The sequence below is a fragment of the Rissa tridactyla genome, chromosome 6 (assembly GCF_028500815.1).
Source record: "Rissa tridactyla isolate bRisTri1 chromosome 6, bRisTri1.patW.cur.20221130, whole genome shotgun sequence".
NCBI lineage: Eukaryota > Metazoa > Chordata > Aves > Charadriiformes > Laridae > Rissa > Rissa tridactyla.
Window position 1 is genome coordinate 4,599,212 of NC_071471.1, and position 21,271 is coordinate 4,620,482.

General features: G+C 36.4%; 1 protein-coding gene across 7 annotated transcripts in view; it reads right to left on the bottom strand.

The window, feature by feature from the left end:
* Window positions 1-21,271, bottom strand: part of NLGN1 (neuroligin 1) — a 311,277-nt gene that overhangs the window by 183,285 nt on the left and 106,721 nt on the right. For all 7 annotated transcript variants that reach the window (XM_054205907.1, XM_054205906.1, XM_054205905.1 and 4 more), the window contains one exon: window positions 18,205-18,357. In XM_054205907.1, coding sequence (XP_054061882.1) covers window positions 18,205-18,357 — 153 coding nt within the window. The remainder of the gene's footprint in view (window positions 1-18,204; window positions 18,358-21,271) is intronic.

Consider the following 21,271-nt stretch of genomic DNA (forward strand, 5'->3'; position numbering starts at 1 on the left):
GGTGGAGTTAAAACTTTTCAGTAAGAAGAGGACTGATGATGAGTAAGTCAGAAAGCAATGCAAGGTGTAAAACAAAAACAAAGATTCGAATGGAATGGATTAAAACATAGCTGAATTTTTACAGAGGCTTAAAAGACCATTTTATAAGAAAATAGTGTTATTGTTACTATTTCTTGCATGGAGCATCATCCAGTATCGGGGGAAACACATGATGATATCTGTAACAGTTTAATTTTCCAGGTAAATCTAGAAGGTCTTTTTCTGTGATGCGTCAGTACAATCAAGCCAAAAACATCAAAAAATGTCAGAATATTCCCAAAGGCTTGAAATACGAGAATTGCAAAATCAACAAACTTTTGCATAAGATAAATCAGGCAAATTAATTTGAGACATCTGTAGCTGCAGACACTGTAGTGGGAATGGCACGCAGCCTATCTGCTTGCAATTACTCCCAAGACCTGCTTGTGCTGTGGACATAGGGTAAAACAATAACGTATTAGGCCACATTCTACCTTAAAGGCCCCAAATGTTCTCATAAAATTCCATGGCACCTTTATCAGAAGCTAAATCGGTGTGCTGCCCTGTGGCCAGGGTTAGATTTGCATTGTGCTTTTGCCCTGATAAAAAGAACCTGCCCTTCAGGTTTGACTGGAAACTTAAATACCTGTTTTGTTTCAAAATCCTCTGGGAAATCTCACTTTGTAACGAATATAATGTCAAAAAATGTCACTTATAAGTTGGCTTCCTCTATAAAAGATTTTTTGGAACAAGCTGCGGTTGCACTGCAGTTCAGTAGTTCACTGCTATCTACAGTAGCACTTTGTAACTCCACTTTGAGGAGGCTGGAGTCCCATAGGGAACTATTCTTTTTTCCAGTATATTTGACATGTTCAGCTGTTAGTGCTCATTATGGTCATTATGAGCTATTACTGCTCATTATGCTGTTAGGCAGATGACACCTAGATTTACTGAACTAATGGTGATGGGGGTGGAAGAACCTTTCTTTTTAGATGCTTGAGCGATGAAAAAGGAGAGCTAAAAAATCTCGGAGATGAGAGGAAGAAAAAGAGGTGTTGAAAGAAACACTGTACTTTCAAACTCAAAGCAGTGATATCAAATCAGGGATGCCACTCAGCATTACGTGTACATGTCCCTGTTACATTCGTCTCCCTCTTTTTTTCTCTTTACTAAGCTCTAGAAACCATATATCTCAACTACTAGAAACAACAATGAATCTAAGCTAATTAGAAGAATAATTACGATATTACTGTTCTATTTTCTCTGTGCCATCCCTCATGCAATGACACATTTCACTTTGGTGACTTACTTTACTGATACAATTTCAGATAGCCTTAGGCATTACAATTTAATTATTCTCTAAAACAAAAATAGAAATATTGGCATAAGGCAGTTTCTGAAAATACCACCACGAGCTATACAGCAACAGGACTCTCTGGAAAAACTATTCAATTATGTATTTGCTTTTTCCATTATCTATTAATGAACATCATATACAAATTTAGAGTCTGAAAACATTTACCAGAAATTAGCAGCAAACAATGTTTGTCCCATAGAAACTTACAACACAGTGGCCAACAGGTTAAATTGCTTAGATAAGAGTTATCGACACAGTCGTCTTTTTTTTTTTTCAACCATCGTTATTTCTTTTTTAAAGACTTGGAGGAGTTATTCTGGGGGGAAATACGTGACTAGCTCTGACGTTTGATTTAGTTTCACTGGAAATTAAGCTTTCTTTCACTTGAAATTAAGCTTTCTTTATGTGAAGGACAAGAGATTAAACACAGCTTCCTGAAAAATAAATGGATTATAATGCCAAATTTTTGGTTTCTCTTCTATTACTACTGCAAATGTAAGGATACAGCGTATTCCGGCTTTCAGATCTACGCAAGTCCTTTATTAACTTCCCTGTGTGTCACACAATTCAACACAGCACTCGAGCTCCCTGACAAGAAACCCTAGAATAGAGTCTCTGAGGGTTTATGGTACTGTAATAGCTTTAAGTATTATGCACTCACTAGTGTAAAGTGCCTAGTATAAGCTGGAGGATCAAGGGAAAGGAAATGCCATTGCTACCTGCTATTTGGTGTAGAACAAGAAAGAAGCAAGTAATAATCTTTCCCCTCATGGTTTCCACTCAGCTGTGTACAGGCAGGCAGCAAGGCCAATGTTCACTGGCTGAGACACAAAACAAATGCGATCAAGATGAAAGTGTGGAATGAGACACGTTATATTAATCTGCCTGTTGCATCCCAGAAATCAAATATTTGGCCTGTACATAGCTGGAGCACTGGAAGTCTCAGAATCATAAGACACATCTCTCTCTGTAATGAACCAAAGAGAAAGTCATTAATGAATTGGTCAGGTATAATTAACAAATAAATAAATGATATGCAGTGGCATTTGCGTAATACAGCGTAGTTTTAACAATCCGTGTATTTCCCGTACTGTCTCTTCTACTGAGAAATAATTGTAGAGGGGACTAAAAATCTCTTTTTCAGATCAAACCAGCCAAAACAGCGTATCACAACGTTGTGATACAACGTGCCAGCTCCAACTTATGGCGTGTCAGTTCTTTCCTGCTGGCCAAATTTTCAGTGGTGGCAATCTCTGGAGAAAAAACGTTATGGAATAAATATGCATATCCTTCAACATCTAACAGATTGAAATGAAGTTGTTTTCTGTCGGTAACAACAGCTTGTATCAACTTCAGGTGGGTATCATCATGACAGGAGCAATGTAACTTTTAAGTAAATATAAATAAATATAAATTCTGACTTAATTTTCTAATTGTTGATGAAGGAATCATCTGAATAGCCTTCTGTTGTTGAGTGGGCATTGTCTGATGGCTAATCGTGCACCAATAATTATAATCTAGTGCTTTCCTTATGATTGAGAATTATACTGCCAGATGTCATGAATGCAGTGGACAGTTACATCACATTATAAATATGGGGCTTGATCCAACACAATTAAAAGTAATGAGTTTTTTTAGTGCCTGAAATTTGCTAGAATCAAGGCCACAATTAAAAGATAGGGTTACACTTTTAAAAGCAATCTATGCATTTGTGATTTATCTATTCATAGTACGCGATAATCTTGCAACTATCTTGTACATTAAAAAGTCAGTACGGCTGTAGTTTTAAGTGAAAAAAAGTGTTTTCAATGATCAGTTCCTGTTTCTTTAAAAAATAGACCATTTTTAACACCGTGATCCAGTAAAATACTACAAAGGCTTTAAGATAATCAAGAACAGGAAATTAATTTTCCAATAAGCGTCTTTAGAATTAGTAATGCTTATTTTACAATTGATAAGTAAAAGAAATACGGTCAAATTGAAATCACACTTATTCTGCACTGAGATTCAAAGGGAAAAAAATATTTATTTTTTCCAGTTCCCTTAAGAACAAACTGCTACTATTTTCTTCACTGTATTCTCCAAGACTCAGATTCTATAAACATCTATTATATGTTCATTTTATACATGCAAGCAATCTGACTGCAATCAGAAGAACTACTCATATATATAGTTAATCAGGAACAACAGAAATAATGAGCGGTTATAAAATCACAAAACTATTTTTGCAACAAAGACCAAGTATTAAGAAAGGAAATATAAAACTCCTGTTTTTTTTAAAGGGTCTAGATTTTCTACTGTACGCTTTCTGTTTGTTATGCTCTTGACATAGTTTTCTTTCTCTCTCAAGTTGTCCCCTTGCTGCAGACGGATATGAAACTATGGTACTGTCATTGACATCTCTTCGGAGTTGTACCATTGTAAGTGAGAGAAAAACTTAGTGTAGCGAAATCTTTAAAAGCTTTGACTCGGGTGTTATTAGAGAAGGATGTCGAGGTTACCGCGTCATCCAGAATGTGAAAATGTGCCATACGCTGAAGAGCGCTGGATGAGTGTTGCCCTCAGCAAGGAGCAATGTGCAAATGGCACAGCTTCAGATCCGAGAGCACAGTTAATCGTGTTTGGAAAGTAGAAGTGAAACTAAGAAACTTAAAAAGAAGTAGACGTTTTTCTGAAGGGATGAATGAATAGGAGAAAATGGAAATTATAACACAGGAGAACAGTTGGGTATAGGAGGAAATGTAATTTTATCTAACTGAATTAAAAGAAGCATTGAATTTTATTTTTAAGTTGTCACATAACCTACAATTTCATTCCTGGTTTTAAGTAATTACATATATTAGTAGTATTTGCGAGATCATCAGTGCTGTTCAGTATCAGTATTTGATATAAATCCATTTCTATAGTGCTATGTGTTAATGATCATAGTACTTTAAAGAAAGCATTTAATAAACACGTTTAGAGTTGCTTTAAATTACAAAAACTGCTAAAACACCTACATTCTCCCTTTCCTCCTTTTGACGTGCCACAGGAATGTTTGCTAGCTTGGCATAAAATAAGGAATCCTGAATTTTATACTGCAGCGAACACCTGATTGTTTGTCTTGCCAAGTGTTAGTGGTGACCCAGGTAGCACTGTTTTATAGGCTGAAGACCAAAGTGCAGCTTACCCATCAAAATCACATTCCAGCCTTTGTCTGTGACTCTCTTAACCTTGTCTGTACTTAATGTGCTTTACACAGCACTGAAAAATACAAATATAATAAGATGTTCAGAAAGCCCTATTTTGGCGAGTGGTCTTTATTTCTTGACTTATCATAGTATTAGCAAGTTCTTTGCTTGCTTCCATCTTTAAAACTACTATGATATTCCTTCTGAAAAATGAGTGACTTAACATACAAAATACATTTTTCTGCTTTCACAAAACACGCACTTCCATTTCAATGATTCACCGTAGCAATATTTACGTTAAAAAGTTGGTATTAATGAAAACACTTAATGAAATAGTGAGGTTTATTGCTAGCATTGGTTTCTCTTTTTCATATTTTTTTTAAAACTAACATTATTTTAGGAGGTTTTTTTTTAAGGAAACGCAGCAAATAACATCAGATATATGTAAACTCTCTCAAGGGAAGACAAAAAAACCCCATTTATCAGTTGTATTCTTACAGAGAAATCCCCAAAGATGTCTTTAAAACTGCCTTCTAGATTCTGCAAGTTGTTAAGCATGGGACATTTAACCTGCTTTTTGCAACTGCTTCATTCCAAAGCATTTCCCTACTTGCATTTACTGAAAACTGCTATTAAAAGTACCTTCAATCTGCTTTATACATGTCAATTGCAGAAAGCTATTAGCTGTAATTGGCAATTTAATTTTTTTTCCTTTTGCTGCTTTTAGTGTATGATCAGCTTCCAAAAAATAAGGTTTAAGAATTTCACTAATGTACCCTAAGCCATGTATTCACCCATGGCGTAGGCAGTTTTTAGTTAAGAAATTGGTCTTCATCAACATGTGATTTTTCAATATGTGTCAAGAGATGTGAAAAAATATGTGCTCAGGAATTGCCAAATTGTGTGGAAAAGGAACACTGAGATGAGTGACAGCACAGAGGAAACATCCTGGCATGATGCAAACAGAGGAAAAAAATAGGATGCCATGTAGGTCAGTGGTTGGTAGGCTGAACCCAAATAATTGTCATCAAACTAAAACAAGCCAACATTTCTTAGGTATAGGTACAGTTTACACTGGATCCTCTCCCAAGAGGAAAAACAGGCAATGAAGGGAGAGAAAAATAATCTTCCACTCACTTATAACTTGCACACGGTTTTTAGGACTCCTCAAAATCAGGAGCTCCTTTCCAGAAAGCTCAAATTCCAACTGAAAAAGCTACAGCGTAAGACATCACTTGATCTAACCTGTGACCTTATGATTCTTAACCCCCCCAATATTTAATTTCTGGGTAATACTAGCATAAGTGCAAGGTTTACCAAAAGAGCTTGAAAGGCTTAGCTTAAGCATGAAAAAGGTTCAGCATCTCTGCGTTGGACCTAAGTCACTGACTTATCTCTCACTGCCGGACTGTCAAAACAGCGCTAGTTTACTCCATTAGGACGGGAGAACAAGTAATCCTTTCTGAGCCTGGGAGCAACAGGCTGAAAACATAGCAAGTGAAAGTAGATGATATACCTACTCATGTCAAAAAAGGTAGTAGTGTGGTTACTGCTTTGCAGAAAAGCATATTTTTTGCCAAAGACAACTATAACGGGCTAATTAATTTCCACGAGAGACCAGTCTACGCAGAGCCAAGGTTTACAAAGACAATCAGGAGTTAACAATTAGAACAATTCATCTGCCCCTTCTCAGTGTTTGGTACCCCACCGCTATGCCTAAAGATGACAGAATCACAGCCTTGAGGTAGCAGGGACCTATGGAGATTGTTTAGTCCACCATCTCCCCTGCTTAAACCAGGCTCAGTTACAGCCAGTTACTGAAGACCATGTCTAGGTGGGGACTGAACATCTCCACACACCGGAGACTCCACAACCCCTCTGGGCAACCTGTTCCAGTGTTTGACCACCCTCACAGTAACAAAGGGTTTTCTTACTGGAATTTCCTGTATAATTGGTGCCCATTGCTGCTTGGCCTTTTGTGACACACCACTAAGAAGAGTCCGGCTCTATTTTCTTTTTTTGGAAAAAATTTCCTCATTCCATATAAACTTAAATTGAAGCTAGTGAAAAGCAAACTCCTTCACAGCTTGTTTTAATTTCTTTTGGCTTCCTGCATATTGCTTACTTGGCAGTGAAAAGTTAAGAACCGTGTTCTGAATATGTTTCTGCTGGGTTCTGCAACTTTGCAGGATGACTTTAACAAGTAACTATTAGCACACATTGATCGTCACAAGCAATTTTGTTTCTTTCAGAGTGAGATTGATTATCTTTCCCTAACTCGTGCAGATCTCCGGGGAGGATACACGGAGGAACCCCAGAGAATGGGATGGAAAAAGCTTTTAAAGGACTCAAAAGTTTTAGCACCAAAAGACTGACTAAGCGCTTCTGTAGATGAAAAGCGTACTCTCATGACAAAAGCTCTCCTCTAAAGAGTCAGACAAAGGAACTTGGTTTATCTATTTCCATCAGGCAAATGCCAGCGCCCAATCATTAACGTGAAATAAACCTACTTGGGCTCATTTTTCAAAATTATTTTGTTGGAGTGTTGCAAGAGAATCATATAAGAGCGGAGAAAGACCCACATACTACTAGTACAATGGTGAAAATTTGTCCAGAGTCATTCTGGAACATTGTGAAGGCTTCAACGGCAGTGAGCCACAAAAGTGCTTAGAAGAATGGGAATAACAGAGGAAAAACAGATAGACCCCGTTTTCTTTGGTGCTCTAGGCAGCAGCCACAGAATCTCCACCTCCTTCGGAGGCACCACACCGAGTGGTTCTCCTATGGATACAACATGTCATCACTGATTCTTTGGTATAAAACACATAACATTTCCTATTTGTGGTTGGTCCTAGTAAAAATAGACAAGCTTCTAGCAAAGCTGATTATTCCTAATGACAGCTGCTTGCAACTGTTTTGCAAGAGAGCCTGTTTATGGTCATCTGGAACTGGAAGTGGTTACAAGACAACAGTGTCTGCAAGAGGAGGGCTTTTTTTCAATGTCCTTAACATTATCCAGACTTGTTCTGACCCTCAGCTACATCTTTGATAGCCAAGTAACGGTAGTTTTTTTCATATTTTGTATGTCTGAAGAAAGAAAGGTTAAAACCGAGCATTTATTTTAGATAATACTTTTTCAGAATTATCAGTTCCACTACACCTACTGAATGTGCTCCTGTTTGTAAATTTGTTTGCACACAGTACTTTCAAGAGAAACTTATCAACAAAAACATCTGCTGCCATGACTGAATTTGAACCAGAGATCAAAACACTACCTATGAAATATTTATAAAAAGAAACTAGCCAAAAACTACATACAAGTTTCAAAGGACGAAAAAACGCAGCATTACGTGCTTACGGAGAGGAAAGCAAAAGGAAATGTATGCATCATTTTAAAGCTATTTAAGAGTGTAACCTTGAATTTCAAATTGCGATAATCACTTCCATAACATTTAGCTTAGAGACAAATGCAAAGATGGAATTTGGGCACTACCGTAGATGTTGAATTTTGTGGTTGCTGGAAAATGCAGGTAGTATCTTGTTACTTATCAATAACATTTCTAAAGCACATCTTCAGCTGAAGGAAACTCACATTAGAAAAGATCTATATTAGCAAGGTAGATGCTAAGTGAATACTATTCTATTAGAAAGAAAATATATTAAATAGTGAGTACATTTCTATTTTAAGTTATCTTTTTAATACAAATTCAAGAACATAATGATAAAGAAAATCCAAGCCACGTGCATCCACACAGCTATTAATAATAACAACAGGAGAAACTTAACAATGAAATGGTTTGTAAACTTTGAACACACAGGATATGCAAGCCCATGAAGTGTTAAAAAAGAAAATTTTAAATTATCAGATAGAAATGGTGAAAAGAAAGGTAATATCCCTTTTATTGTGAACATTTCGCTTTCAGTCTACCATAAATTAGCCTTCCTAGTTAAGGACTATATAAAAGCAAAAGGAAAATATTTAGAGAATTTTTTTCAAGAGGCATGTAATAATAAAGTGAGTAATTATAATAGCATTAGGATGCTCAGGAGTGTATTTCACAGGGTCATTAATATGGTTCACGGGTAGCTGAAAGCCCACGGCCTTTGGCCTCATGCCTCACAACACACACGGGGCACGCATTAACGGCTCTGGAAAGCACACCCGATCGCATCTCACTGCTTTAATAAAGCCTCACAGATGAAACGCAAAGCCATTTGCAGTTGAGCTAGAGTATTTCGCTAAAGTTGAAAGGAAAATTTCAGTCATAGAAGCAAATCAACTAATGTGCAATAAACTATGCCGCCAAGTAGAGATGGAAGCAAACTTTTTTTTTTTTTTTGAGGAAATTATTTTACCTGTATGCTTCCTGTTGAAATCAGTGAGATGATACAAACAAGCGCTTACCAAATTAATGACATATTAGAACCTAAATAAGGCAAACAGGTTAGGGATACGTTTGTCTTTTCTTTTTGCAATGATTTGGACCTATGGGGCACTATGCCTCTTTTCTCTTTATATTTTGTACTTCTGTAATGAACGCTTCAGTATCAATTAATAAGATTGTACAAAAAAGTAAATATTTTCAGCATACCTATGGCAAAGTAAGATCCCTCAACTGAAATCCTGGTGGAAAGTGTTGAGAAGATGAACAAATGACAATGAATGTCAGAGATTTCATAAAATCAAACACTGAAGAGCTGACGGAAAAATACACCAAAAATAATTTTTAAAATCAGAATTCCTGAATGTGCAGCGAGTCTCTCAGAGAAAGTCTGCTCACCGCTTTTTGATTCTATTTCACTAGAAACTTGACACAAAAAGAGTGAAAAATAACCGCCAAACAATGAAAAGCCTCAGTAACTTTTATTTCTGTCTTGCTGCTTATTTTGAGCAACAATAAACCCCCTGAAACACGGAGATGATATTTCAAATACTTAATTAAGATATATCAATAATTTTTCTTTTTTCAAAAATATATTTCACTTGCAACATATACAACACAAGAGATACACAAAATACATCTACAAATACGTTGGTATCTATAATTTATATTTGCTTGAAGGCAATTTTCATACTCGGCTTAATAAGGGATGTTAACCAATATACATCATTTCCTCTGGCCTTTCACAGGCCTTCATCTAGCAGTTTTTCATGTAGTAATGTATTCAAATTGAGTTTCCACCAAAATAATATTTATTTGCCAGTATATCAGGGGATGTAAGAAAACAGTATATCAAACTATGCAGTCTTCTATATATTCTCCATTGGAAAGTAATGCAAATTGCTACATTTTACTGTAGAATTTTGAACGTTGGCTAAGGCAGGCATTTATGCATGGATCACCCATTAAACAGAAGAAAAAGAATTTAGGGCCCTCTCTTGCTAGTACTGCTGCCAAGAGAGTTTTGGTTCTCTATTGTTCGCATTACTCTTTTGAACCATTAAAGAAGTGCTTTTACAACCTTAAAATACAGATCTTATTCCATTGATTCAAAAATATCCTGGGGTATTACATCAAAGAAGTATCAGAACAGTATTTGAGCTAGTACCTATATATGTAAACTAGTCTGCACACGAAAAAACATAAAAGTTGAGCAATTTTCTGCATTTCAAATGTGTGAAAAACGAGAGCAACATTTGCAATTGAAATCCCTGTCAAGTTATCTATTGCTTCCAAAGCCCCACAGTATACAGAAGTGCTTCATTTAAGCTTCAGAAAACTTGGGACTATTTTAATACATGTAATTAAATGCAGTGAATTGGGAATTCAGAACTATGCTGTCTACTTGTCCTGCTACTTCTGTCAGAAGTGTCAAAAGAATCTTCATTTGCCTTTTTTCTGGGCATGAATTATAGCCCTGTAAAACTGGTGAGTGAGGAGTGCCCGGCCCACCAAGACTGGGCACAGATCTAACCTAGATGCTGAGCTGTCGCGTATCTCCCAACGTCTTCCTGCCTTGGTTGAAAATCAGAATGTTGGAAACTCAGAGGATTATTTCAGTGTTGGAAAGCCCTGCAGCGAGATACAGATTGCATAAAAATCCTAATTTATCCCCACCTCTTGGTTTGCAGTCAAGATAGATCCTTTCCTGGGAAGTTTGGCATCCCGGCAAATGCAGAGCAGCCTAAATTCTGTTTGCTTCTAAGGATGAGACTAAATCTGAGCTTCTGATAGGTCTCGATCAGGAAACAACCAAAGGCTTAGGACTACGTACAGTGTATAACAGAAGTTATTTTGTGTACCTGAAACATTTGTAATACTGTAGATTAGAGGTTTTGAACAGGGATCAGTGATGGTGTAAAAATAATTTGGCCAGATATTACTTAGAGGAAGCGAAGGTAGCTACACGTAGCTAGATCACAAAAATTACAAATAACTTCATGTAGAATAACAAGGTCAAAGATTTTGATATTTTTTTCTGAGGCAGTAAGACATCTATAATTCGTCTTCAGTGAACACTTTTTCTTTGCTATTTTGCAAATATTATCAAGTTGAAGTTTATTATGCTCTCAAAGATAAATCTGCTATTTGGAAAAACTGGAATACTTTTATTATATGATTAAATATTGATCAAGGGAATTTATCTTACCAAAAAGTAATTTCTCTTGACAGAAATGACACAAACTGCTCTTACACCAAAATGAATAGTTTTAAAGTTTGTTATTTGTTATTTTTCTGTTTACCAAAAAAGAAGTCTAGTGACAAATGTTAGAATAAACCTGTTATTTAAAATGTACCTGTACCAAGATAGAAACCTATTGAATGGCAAACAAAATGATGTCTTTGTGCCCTAAAAAATAGAGAAGCCGGTGTGTATCCATCTATCCAAGCAGATGGATAATGTCAATTTGCTGTGCTAGAAAAAGCCCAAATAGAAAAGAAATGGTTCATTTTAAAAGTGCACTATATATTCAGGGTTCCCATTTCATAAATATCTTGCCTGCTGTGCACTGCAGTTGACCCTTTAAACATATCTAGTCAATAACCTATTGTTTACCGCAAGTCCATTTTGTCATTTTGATGATACAGATTCAAGTGTGGCAATCTTCCTTTCTCTGCTTCACTGCATACAAGACTCCCTTTGGCTGGCACCAGCTCACAAAAAAGACACTAAAATGTCATTAATTACAGCAGGTTTGAGATCTGAATGCTAATTCTATTAATGGACCTCTGAAATTAGGACACTGCAACTCTAGATGAGCTGTGCCTGGGCCTCCTGCGAACTGGGCTGACCTGGGGTTGCTTACAATATTAAATAAGAATTGTCTAATACATTTTTAGAATTCTAAGTATGCATAAATGAAACCTTGTGAAATACACCATCAGAGGGAATAGATAACTGCCGTACGCTTTCTATCTTAACCTTTTCTATTTATCTGGCATCAAATTCATTTGGAATGCTTCAAACCAAGAAACAGTGATGCCCAAGGCTAAAGTGGGATCAGAGAAGGGGACGCTTTCCCTACTGCATAAGCCCAAAATGTTAAAATTTCATCTTTAAGCAACCAAATATTCATATATCTAAAGGAGACTTGTTAGGAAGCTGCCAAGGGTCCCCAAAAGTGTTTATGAATTAACATTCTCTGCATGTTCTTCCAATTCGGAAAGCTTAAATGAATTATTTTTGACTGCACGTTTTGATGTGTTTTGCTATTAATTTCCCATCTTTACTTTCAATATAATGTACTTTTAATTAGGCAATAATATATAATCTTCTGCTCATCTATCATTTTTACTCAAACATATTAGGAAATGGATAATAGAAAAGAGGCTCATCAGAGACCCTTTGGTGGTACAGCAAAGCTGGAATAAAATGCCATCTCCTGACAGTACCTTTAAGGTTTCATAAAAAGATAATGGATGTGCTTGTCACTGACGCTAATGATCAAACATTTTCCCGGTTTTACTGGATATTAAATTGTGAACTATAAAAGAAAACCCCACAGTCTAAGCAAGGCAGGAAAAAGAATCTTGCCACATTTTTTATCGCCTTTGATATCTAACTAACATAAACTTATTCCACTGCTACTTTCACGGAACAGTCACTATGCCACGAGTGGGCGACGCTTACTTTTACTAAAGTGAAAAGGTTTATTTTCAGAAGGAAAGACAACTCTCTGGGTTGCAGAATAGGAACGTGATAGGTTATATATGCAAAAACTTTTAAGTGGCACAGAACACTAAGTCATCACATTATCTTTAGGAAGTTGACTAAAGTTTTCTTTAATTTGACATGAAGCAATTTTTGAAAAGCTTATGTCTAAATTTTATATATGATTTTGAAACACATTTAAAAGATATCCTCAGTTTAATATTTTCAATAGTATTCCCATGTCATCAAAATAAAGAGAAGAGAGAGGAAGCAAAAAAACCCCCAAACTATGTGATGGGAACAATACAAAGTAAATAATTACCAAAATAAGGATATATCAGTTTGACAAATTAGATTAACACTGAAAAGTGCAGATCTAATTTTAAAGCACTGGGAAAAAAAATGAAGTATGTTATTCTATTTAGAAAGAGAAAAATACCCAAACAAAACAAGACGATACCTTCTAGTCAATCACAATGGAATTAGACTCCTGAAATGGGCAGGTACTTCCAAGTCATTCTGATTAGTTTTCATTATAATATATTCTTGTCTCTCTGTTCAATCCCGGAAACGGTCAACTAGATAATTCTTCATCCCATGAAAAGGTTCACTAAACTACGTTCTGGATTTACTAGAGCAATGGAAACAAAATCGCATGCATAAACTTACTCGGAAAGGGAAGGTTGTGCGTTATTTTTTGTCTTTGGGGAACGTGCAATATCTTGCTGAAGAGAAAGATGGAGAATGGTAGAAATATGCTGGGCTTGGCACAGATTGCCCAACAGTTAACTGCAGGGCTCTATCCTTATATTTCACGTACCTCTTTAGCCAGTAAGATATTGCTGGTTGGCATGATTCTGCATAGAACCAACATGCATGTTCAAACCTGATGTATTTTCCTAATGTATTCTGACACGCAGCAACAAAACATGTTACGGCGTAATAGGACTCATTCTCTGTCACTACATCATCCATAAAGCTCTAACAGAGCTTTAACAAAAGCAGGAAAGGGCTTTTGCGACGGTATTTTTGCTTTGTTCTGCTTTGTTTCGCTATTCTGAGTTTTATTTTACGTGAATGTTGCAGGCCAACATAGCCTGTTGCACACTGCACAACACACTACTGAAAAACTGAGGTTTGGGCTGGAAAACACAACAGACCTAAGAACAGCTTTTCTGAGAAGCAGCTCCGTGCACGAGTAGCTATTTCCCAGGACCCTTTCTCCTCACTGTATCATTTCAAATTTTGGGCAACAAGGCTCCGCCACAAGGAGCAGCACTGTACTTAGGAGCCCCGTTGATTTCAGTGCAGTTATTTGGGAAACGACGTACCAGTAAGAGTAAGAATGTCAGGTCTTTCAAACAATGTGCTGCACTGACTTTACTTTCAGCATTAAAAATACAAACTGGCAAAAAGACCAAAGTGGTGGAATACCTGGATAGGTGTTTTCTACTCAGTAATCCCAGTCAATATCCTCCAGCTAAAGGGTGACAAAATAAATAAAAGATCAAATGACAGCAACGGCCCCAATACTCTCCTCCAAAGGGAAGGTTGTTTACAATTAAAGAAAGCAAACTAAAGCAATCTCACTTATGTGTGTGCTTCCATTTTGGCATAAATTGAGGTCTTACGGTTACAGAACATTTGCCTTCCCAATGCAGACATTGAGAATGACAAATAGAAGATACAAAATACATATAATTTTTCCTTTGTCTTTATTATCACCTTTTAAGCCAGACCTTTGGAATGACAATTCATTGTTTCTGTAGGGAAAACCACTGCCTCTTAAAGGGGAAAAAATGGGAACTTTAAAGCAGTGCTTAACCTAGAGATTCCTGTGACTCATCCTTCCATCCCCCAGTTCAGTTTGTGAGCTGCATTAAAAATGTTTCTTTCTGTTCTATTAAAGTCCTGTGGTTAAAAGATAATTGAGAACAAGAAGTATAAATTAATAAAATGAAGGAATGAAGATGCAGTTAGCACAAACCAGCTCTCTCCTTTTGCTCCCCTCTTGAGAGCAAAAGAGGTAGCAGCCAATGCTGACCCAAAGCATTCTCCTTTTCTAAATAAATCTTTCATAAGAAAGAACACAGAAAATAGCACTAGCAGTATTAAATCTATCACGATCCTTTATGGATGTTAAATAGGCTCCTTTTATAATCCTTTTACGTTTCTTTTATGAAATTTAAATAAAAAGCTCCTGCTTTTTACCAGTTGGAGATATTTTAAATAAACATTTGAAGTCTCAAATTAGTTGAGTTCAAAATCCAAACTTGTCTTCATATCTGTCCTTTCCTAAAAACAAGCCATATCTACATCTGCGCTTACTCCTATGCTGTCCTTCAACGGAATTAGACTACTCGTGCAGTATTCCTCACTAGACAAGACTTGCATTTAAAGAGAATCTAAAGAAGGTATAAACAGTCTGTTTCCAATGGCTTCTTATTCAGTAGTCCCTGATTTTCCAGGGCAAACAGTTATCCCTTCCATCTTATCTTTATCTCAGGAAAGATTCTAACAGACTTTCATTCTCAGACTTGTTTCAAAGACAAAATTGGGCCAGGGAACTCACTGGGGTTTTGGCTGGTTTTTAAATGCACTTGCTCCATACTTTAATTTTTATCGTTGTTTTCTCTTTATCAAATGGATTTCACTTTTAAGTGATTTCTAACATTTTATTTAGAAGCAAATTTTGCATCTCCATAAAATGCAGGTCCTTGCGCAGATTATTCTATACGATAAAGGTTGTCTCAACTAAGTATAAGCAGAAAAATAATCTGAATTGCAGCAAAAGCTGTCTACTGTGGACTTAATAACAGTACTGTAAGGAAACTAATATCACAGCATATCCTCTCTTCCCACCACTATGGGTCTGGAAGAAAACGTTGCTGTTGCAGCTCTAAACGTTTATTTAACTGGATTTCTCGTTAAGAAACGTCACAGTGTGAATCTTGGTGAAACGGCGGCAGAACTCTTAGGACTCACACAGATTGTCTATATTAAGACATATATCCACAATGACTGATTCAAGAAACCCAGACCAACAAAGGTCACGTGAAAGTGAGAACATAGACCTTATTTTGTCCCTACATCATGTAGGGACATTTCACGTTTCTCATGTGAAAAAAGAAAAAATCCTTATATTACTTCTCCCTGTACAGCCAGGCATTTTACAGAGTGGTGAAGTGAGATCCAGGTGTCCCACAGGCAATGGACCGTGACGCTGAACCTCTCACCTTATGGGATGTGATCGGATAAAGGAAGCTGAGAGTTTGTCAGCTATGTGTTTGTAAAACAATATCCTATTTAATCTGACAAAGGGTAACATTCTGCTGTACAGTGATGAACAAGAGTTTCAAAACAGCAAAACTAAAAGCTGATATCTACTATGATTATGCAAAAGTTCTACTCTGAGGCTATCTATCTTAAGACCAGGAAACATAAAGAAAGGCAGAAGAAGTGCAAACTGTGCAAATTTTCTCTTTTGATTACTAGGGTGTTTCTACACTGCCTATTTAGTGTCATGTCATCATTATTTAATATGTGACAGGTAGGCATTGTACCAGATATAAAATACACGGACGACTGCTATATGTGGTTAACAGATGCATTTATTTCACTAAGAAAACCCAGCAAGCCTGAGACAGGGTTATTTTTAGTTAGTTTGAAAGTAGTTTCAGGTATTCATACCAATCACTAGATTCTACTGTGAGGTTTAGAGGCGTTACTGTAATAGGTCTCACTTAAAAGAAAATTAGCTTCCTACCCCTTGAGGATCTGTAAAGACTACAAAGTCCAAAGAACCACAAAACCAGGAACACAAATGAAATCCTCCTAAGCTCAGTAAGATGTTAGCAGTGGGTTACCTCAGGGATCGGTGTTAAATTACAAGTAGAAAAGCCATTACTGTCAAGGAAGGTGAATTAATTTTCATTTTTCAAGCAACTAGCACTTTCAAACACCGCAACTACAAGTTATTCAGGAATTAAGCTAAATAATTTACAAAAATAAACACTGCTTTCAGATAATGGATTCTGTATTACTGGACAGAATACCCTACTGGCATATAATACAGATAAATGAGGTTTGAAACATCAAAGAGGAGAGCACTGGTGAAAAAACAAAGCGGTTGATTAGAGGCAGAGATTACAGATTATTAACTGCTGCACTAATATGTGCCCAAGGACTTGAAGTCACTACATAAATTGGAACACAGGAGGAAAGAGAAAAACATACAAAATAACAGAATTTCCTTACTTAAAGTACATCACAAATGAAGCCTACAACTGGATACTAAGGAGATAAACCCAGCAAAAAATAGTAACGATCTTTCTGGAAATGATTCAGTCCCTTGTCACACACACTATAGTGGATGAAGTTTCAAAATCTAAAGTCAAAATCCATTCTCTCCCCCCAAAATTGAAATGTTTTCAGATGTCAAATTTTTAACCAAAACGAAACTGTTGGAAGAAAATTACCCAGACGAGCAACCCAGAACTAATGAATTTGGGGATTGTGCTAACTGAATTCAAAGCACAAAGAAACAGAGCAATGATGAAATAAAATGACCGCACCAAAGAAAACCAGAGCAGCGGACATTGCTGATGCCCACGAATTGAAAATACAGTTGACACGTCTTCAGAACCAACTCACTGCTGTGAACGACGCCTGGCTCATCACACCACTTCAGATGTTACAGGGGATACCCTTATACCTATGTATGTTCTGAAGTTACTGTACTAACCTCCATAATATCCCAGAATTGAACTCCTGCTTTCGGGAGTCTTAATACGCAACATTTTGGTAGAATACACAGAAGAAAAAAATCAGCAACCATATTTTCTCAAGAGTTGGCAAACTTGTATCACGTGAGTACACTGAACAAATAGCAAAGTCTAATGTTTTTAGAAATACAAGCTACCAGAGGGATACCACACAAGTCTAACAACAGAATCAGCCTATTCACTATATTTGAAACAATCAAAAGTAACTCTATTCGCTTTCTAATTTGGCCTAGGAAAGAAATACTGGACGTATTTGAATTATATCCATAACACTTTTCAAAACCACACTGAAGCATAAAACAGGTAGAAAGTACAGCTCTTATTAAATAATGTTTTCGTAACCTCCTTAGCTTTTTCAGAGCATGAAAAAATCACGGTAATCAAAACTTAGTCTCTTCCAAAAGAAAACCCAATAATTGATGATATAACATTGTGTTCAAAAAAATCTAATTTACCTGCCCATGAAGTAAAACATCACTGTTACTCACAGAAAAAGAAAAAGGAACTCTTCTGTCTGAACAGCTCAACAATCAGAACACCTGTTCCATACCGCTAAAAACACAGCAGGTTCTTCCAGATAATACTTGCAATGCCATAGTATCTCATCCACAGAAAACAAACCTTTCATTTGACAAAGAAAATAAAACAAGTTGTTGCTGTTCTTGTTGGGTTTTTTTGGTGTTGTTTTTTTGTTTTGTTTTGTTTTTTAAATACATTCTCATGTATAACATGAATTGCATTGCAGATAGCAGGGATTAACGGAAAGCTGAAAGCTTCTTACCAAGTACCCCAAGGCGATAGTTGACTGTGATGACTATCACATTCCCATAACTTGCTAGAACACTGCCATCATACAAATTTCCAGTGCCTTCCATGTAGGACCCTCCGTGAATATACACCATCACAGGCTTAGGTCCCCCACTGTCCCGAATGTCTGGAAAAAATATTAAGACACATTTTATCTCAAGAAAGTACCAAAATAGATACATGCAATATTTTAATTTTTTTTAGTGAGGTTATTTTTCTTGAAGTGTTTCTCAAGCAACATCTTTTACATAAGAAAAAGGGCAGGTGGGCATAAGTGTTTCTTTGTGGCTTTCTTGTAACTAAAGTTCTTATTTCTAAAACAGTTTTTGGCTTCAGAAAAGTAGAAAGGAATCGAAAATGGTAACATGTTTGCTCAAATGCAACGGGACAGTAGTCTGATTCTGTTTCTGCTGAATTTGACATAAAACGTTTAGTAACATCATGTGAGCTCATTTAGGCAAAGTCTAAACACTTCTGAAAGCTCAGTCCATCTTTCTGTTCGCTTAGTGAAAGGCGATTCACCATATTAAGATAACCAAGATTTCTGCTCATACGTAAACTGTTGATTGCTTCCAGTATGGTAAGATCAATAGTTTATAAAAAGGGCGTGTAAACATCTGTCTTCTGATAAGTTTGAAGTCCAAGTTTTCAAAAAAGTACATGGAAACTGTTTAACACTTAGACCTCAAATGGACATTATTTGTAACCTGGGTAGTCTGAATTTTAAGGAGCGTGGGTACTTCTTATTTTACTACACTGTAAAAAGAACGGTATGTTATATTTGAAAAAATAGTTGCCTGGAACAATGTTTATAAATCCCCACCCTGCATTCAAACAAGTTGTAGGGTTCTCAAAAGTAATACTGAATGCAGGTAATGATTTTAAATCTTAGAAGCTCTGCCATTCTCTCAGACAACAAAATTATATATTGACATATTGTTTTGAGTTTCTTTTTAACAAAGACATTGATCTGGGTATCCTCCATCCCTCCCCCCCCCCCCCCAAATAGTCCTATTTACAAATTGATGCATCCACTCAAAATAAAGTTTTGAATATCTGCATACCACTGCTTGACGTGAGAAAAGTTCAATTCAAAGTACCAATTCAAAGCAACAGCTAATGATGGGATAATATGTTTTTTAAAAAGATTCTTTCTGTTGGACTGGAAAGAAATCAGCTCAGGTACAAAGTTAAACTTTTACATCTGGATTAAGTTGTATTTTGATCTCATTTACTAGGCTCCTGAGTCTTTTCCTCTGCCCAAGTCACAATATTCCATTCCTAATAGTCCCGAAAAATCAAGAAGACAATAGCAAGAGAGGATATGAAAACTTCCCAATGAGGAACTGTACCGCGTATTCTGATTTGAAGACATTTTTTGTCATTATGACAGTATTCAAGTGACTTCTCTGATTACACACTTCAGCATCTGAAGAAGCCTCAGATGTATTGTTTACTCCTCTGATTTGGAGGAATCTTAGTTAAGATGCTTTCAAGTAAGCTCTCTGTAGAACTGTTTGAATCGTTTCTGAAGCATTGTAAATACACCTAGGTGAGGGCAGTTACACTAAAAAGTCCTGCTTTTTGAATTTGCTGAGAAAGATCGCCACAGATGCGTCTGTTTATAGAAAGCCAGTTGCTATTATTATTTTGATACTGATTCTAATTTGAAGAAAACGCCAGAAGAGTCAAGATCAGAAACTGGATCTTCAATATTGGAAGTACTAGAACAATCATTTATTCAAGACCAAAAGGATGATGAAAGGTTGTGCATGAAATTGCTTCTTTTGCTTTCCTCACTCAAGCATATGGTAAGGGCTTTCCAACACGCAATTTTCAGAGTGTAAAGCTAAGGAGATTATTTATCTTCATGGGCCATAGGATAGAATTATGAGCTCCTGAGGTTCAAAACCTACACCGAGAACAAAGTCTTTTCAAATTCATATACTCTTCGCGGTAGATCATTTGTTCATAGTCTATGCTTCCTTTTATTTTTTTTGGATACAAATATGGAAGCGATAATAAATTATTAATCTGAAACCACCGTGTGACTGTTCCCAGCAGAAATTGTACACAGTTAATTGTATGCTTGGTGGTAGCACAGGGGGAGACTGTCTCAGAATTCTTCTTTAATTAAAATTACATAGAATTACAGAGCACCAACTGTGATCAGTAATGAAATGTTGGGAGTACTGGCCTGTTTATCTGGAAAATAATATTGGGATGTTTAGAAAAGAATAGGTGTCCTTTATCTGAGAAAGGAAGCATGCATTTACGAGTAAAATCTGACAAATAAAGAAGCGACTCTTTGAGAAAATTCTGTCTATACCATACTTTTGTTATTTCCTACTACTGATAATTCCTGTAAAGATTACAGGCAGATGAAGAAAGACATTTTCAGCTCTGCCCATGCGTCCTGTCAAAGCAGATGACGTGCAGTATGAATTTTCCTCATGCTGCTTTGCCAAAGTCATCAGTTTTAAGAGAAATCCCTTCTACAAAAGAAAAATTGTGCTTCTGTGTGTTTTTCAGGCAGCTGTCTAAGTACTGGAGACGTCTGTGAGGTCATGCAGTATTCAGGTGAGCCTAGTGGGACTTTGGCCTATGGATTATATAGAAGCTATGGAGTTCTTCACACGAGGAAGAGAGATCACTGCATTTTGGTTTTACAGTCAGCGGTTTCATATCAATTGCAGTTTATAGCAAGGAATATTTGGAAGCTGCAAACACTCAGCTGGGAGAGCACCATTTAAGTACAGACATTATTAACTAGGGGATTTTATTAAATAATAAGATCAAACGAAGAGAAAAAATAAAATATCAGACCATAATCAAGAATTGATTCCTACCTGACAGTAAATGTACCCCCATGAAAACTGTCAATCCTTTAAAATTCAGATGGAGGAAGTATTAAGATAATACTCTGTGAGGAGAAACTCCGTATTGGTACAAAAGTGGCAGAACGATGCACTTTTAAAAATGTGTCCAAATCAATGAAGAAAATAATTGAGATTTTGGCACTTGGATTCTTTTCAAATCCT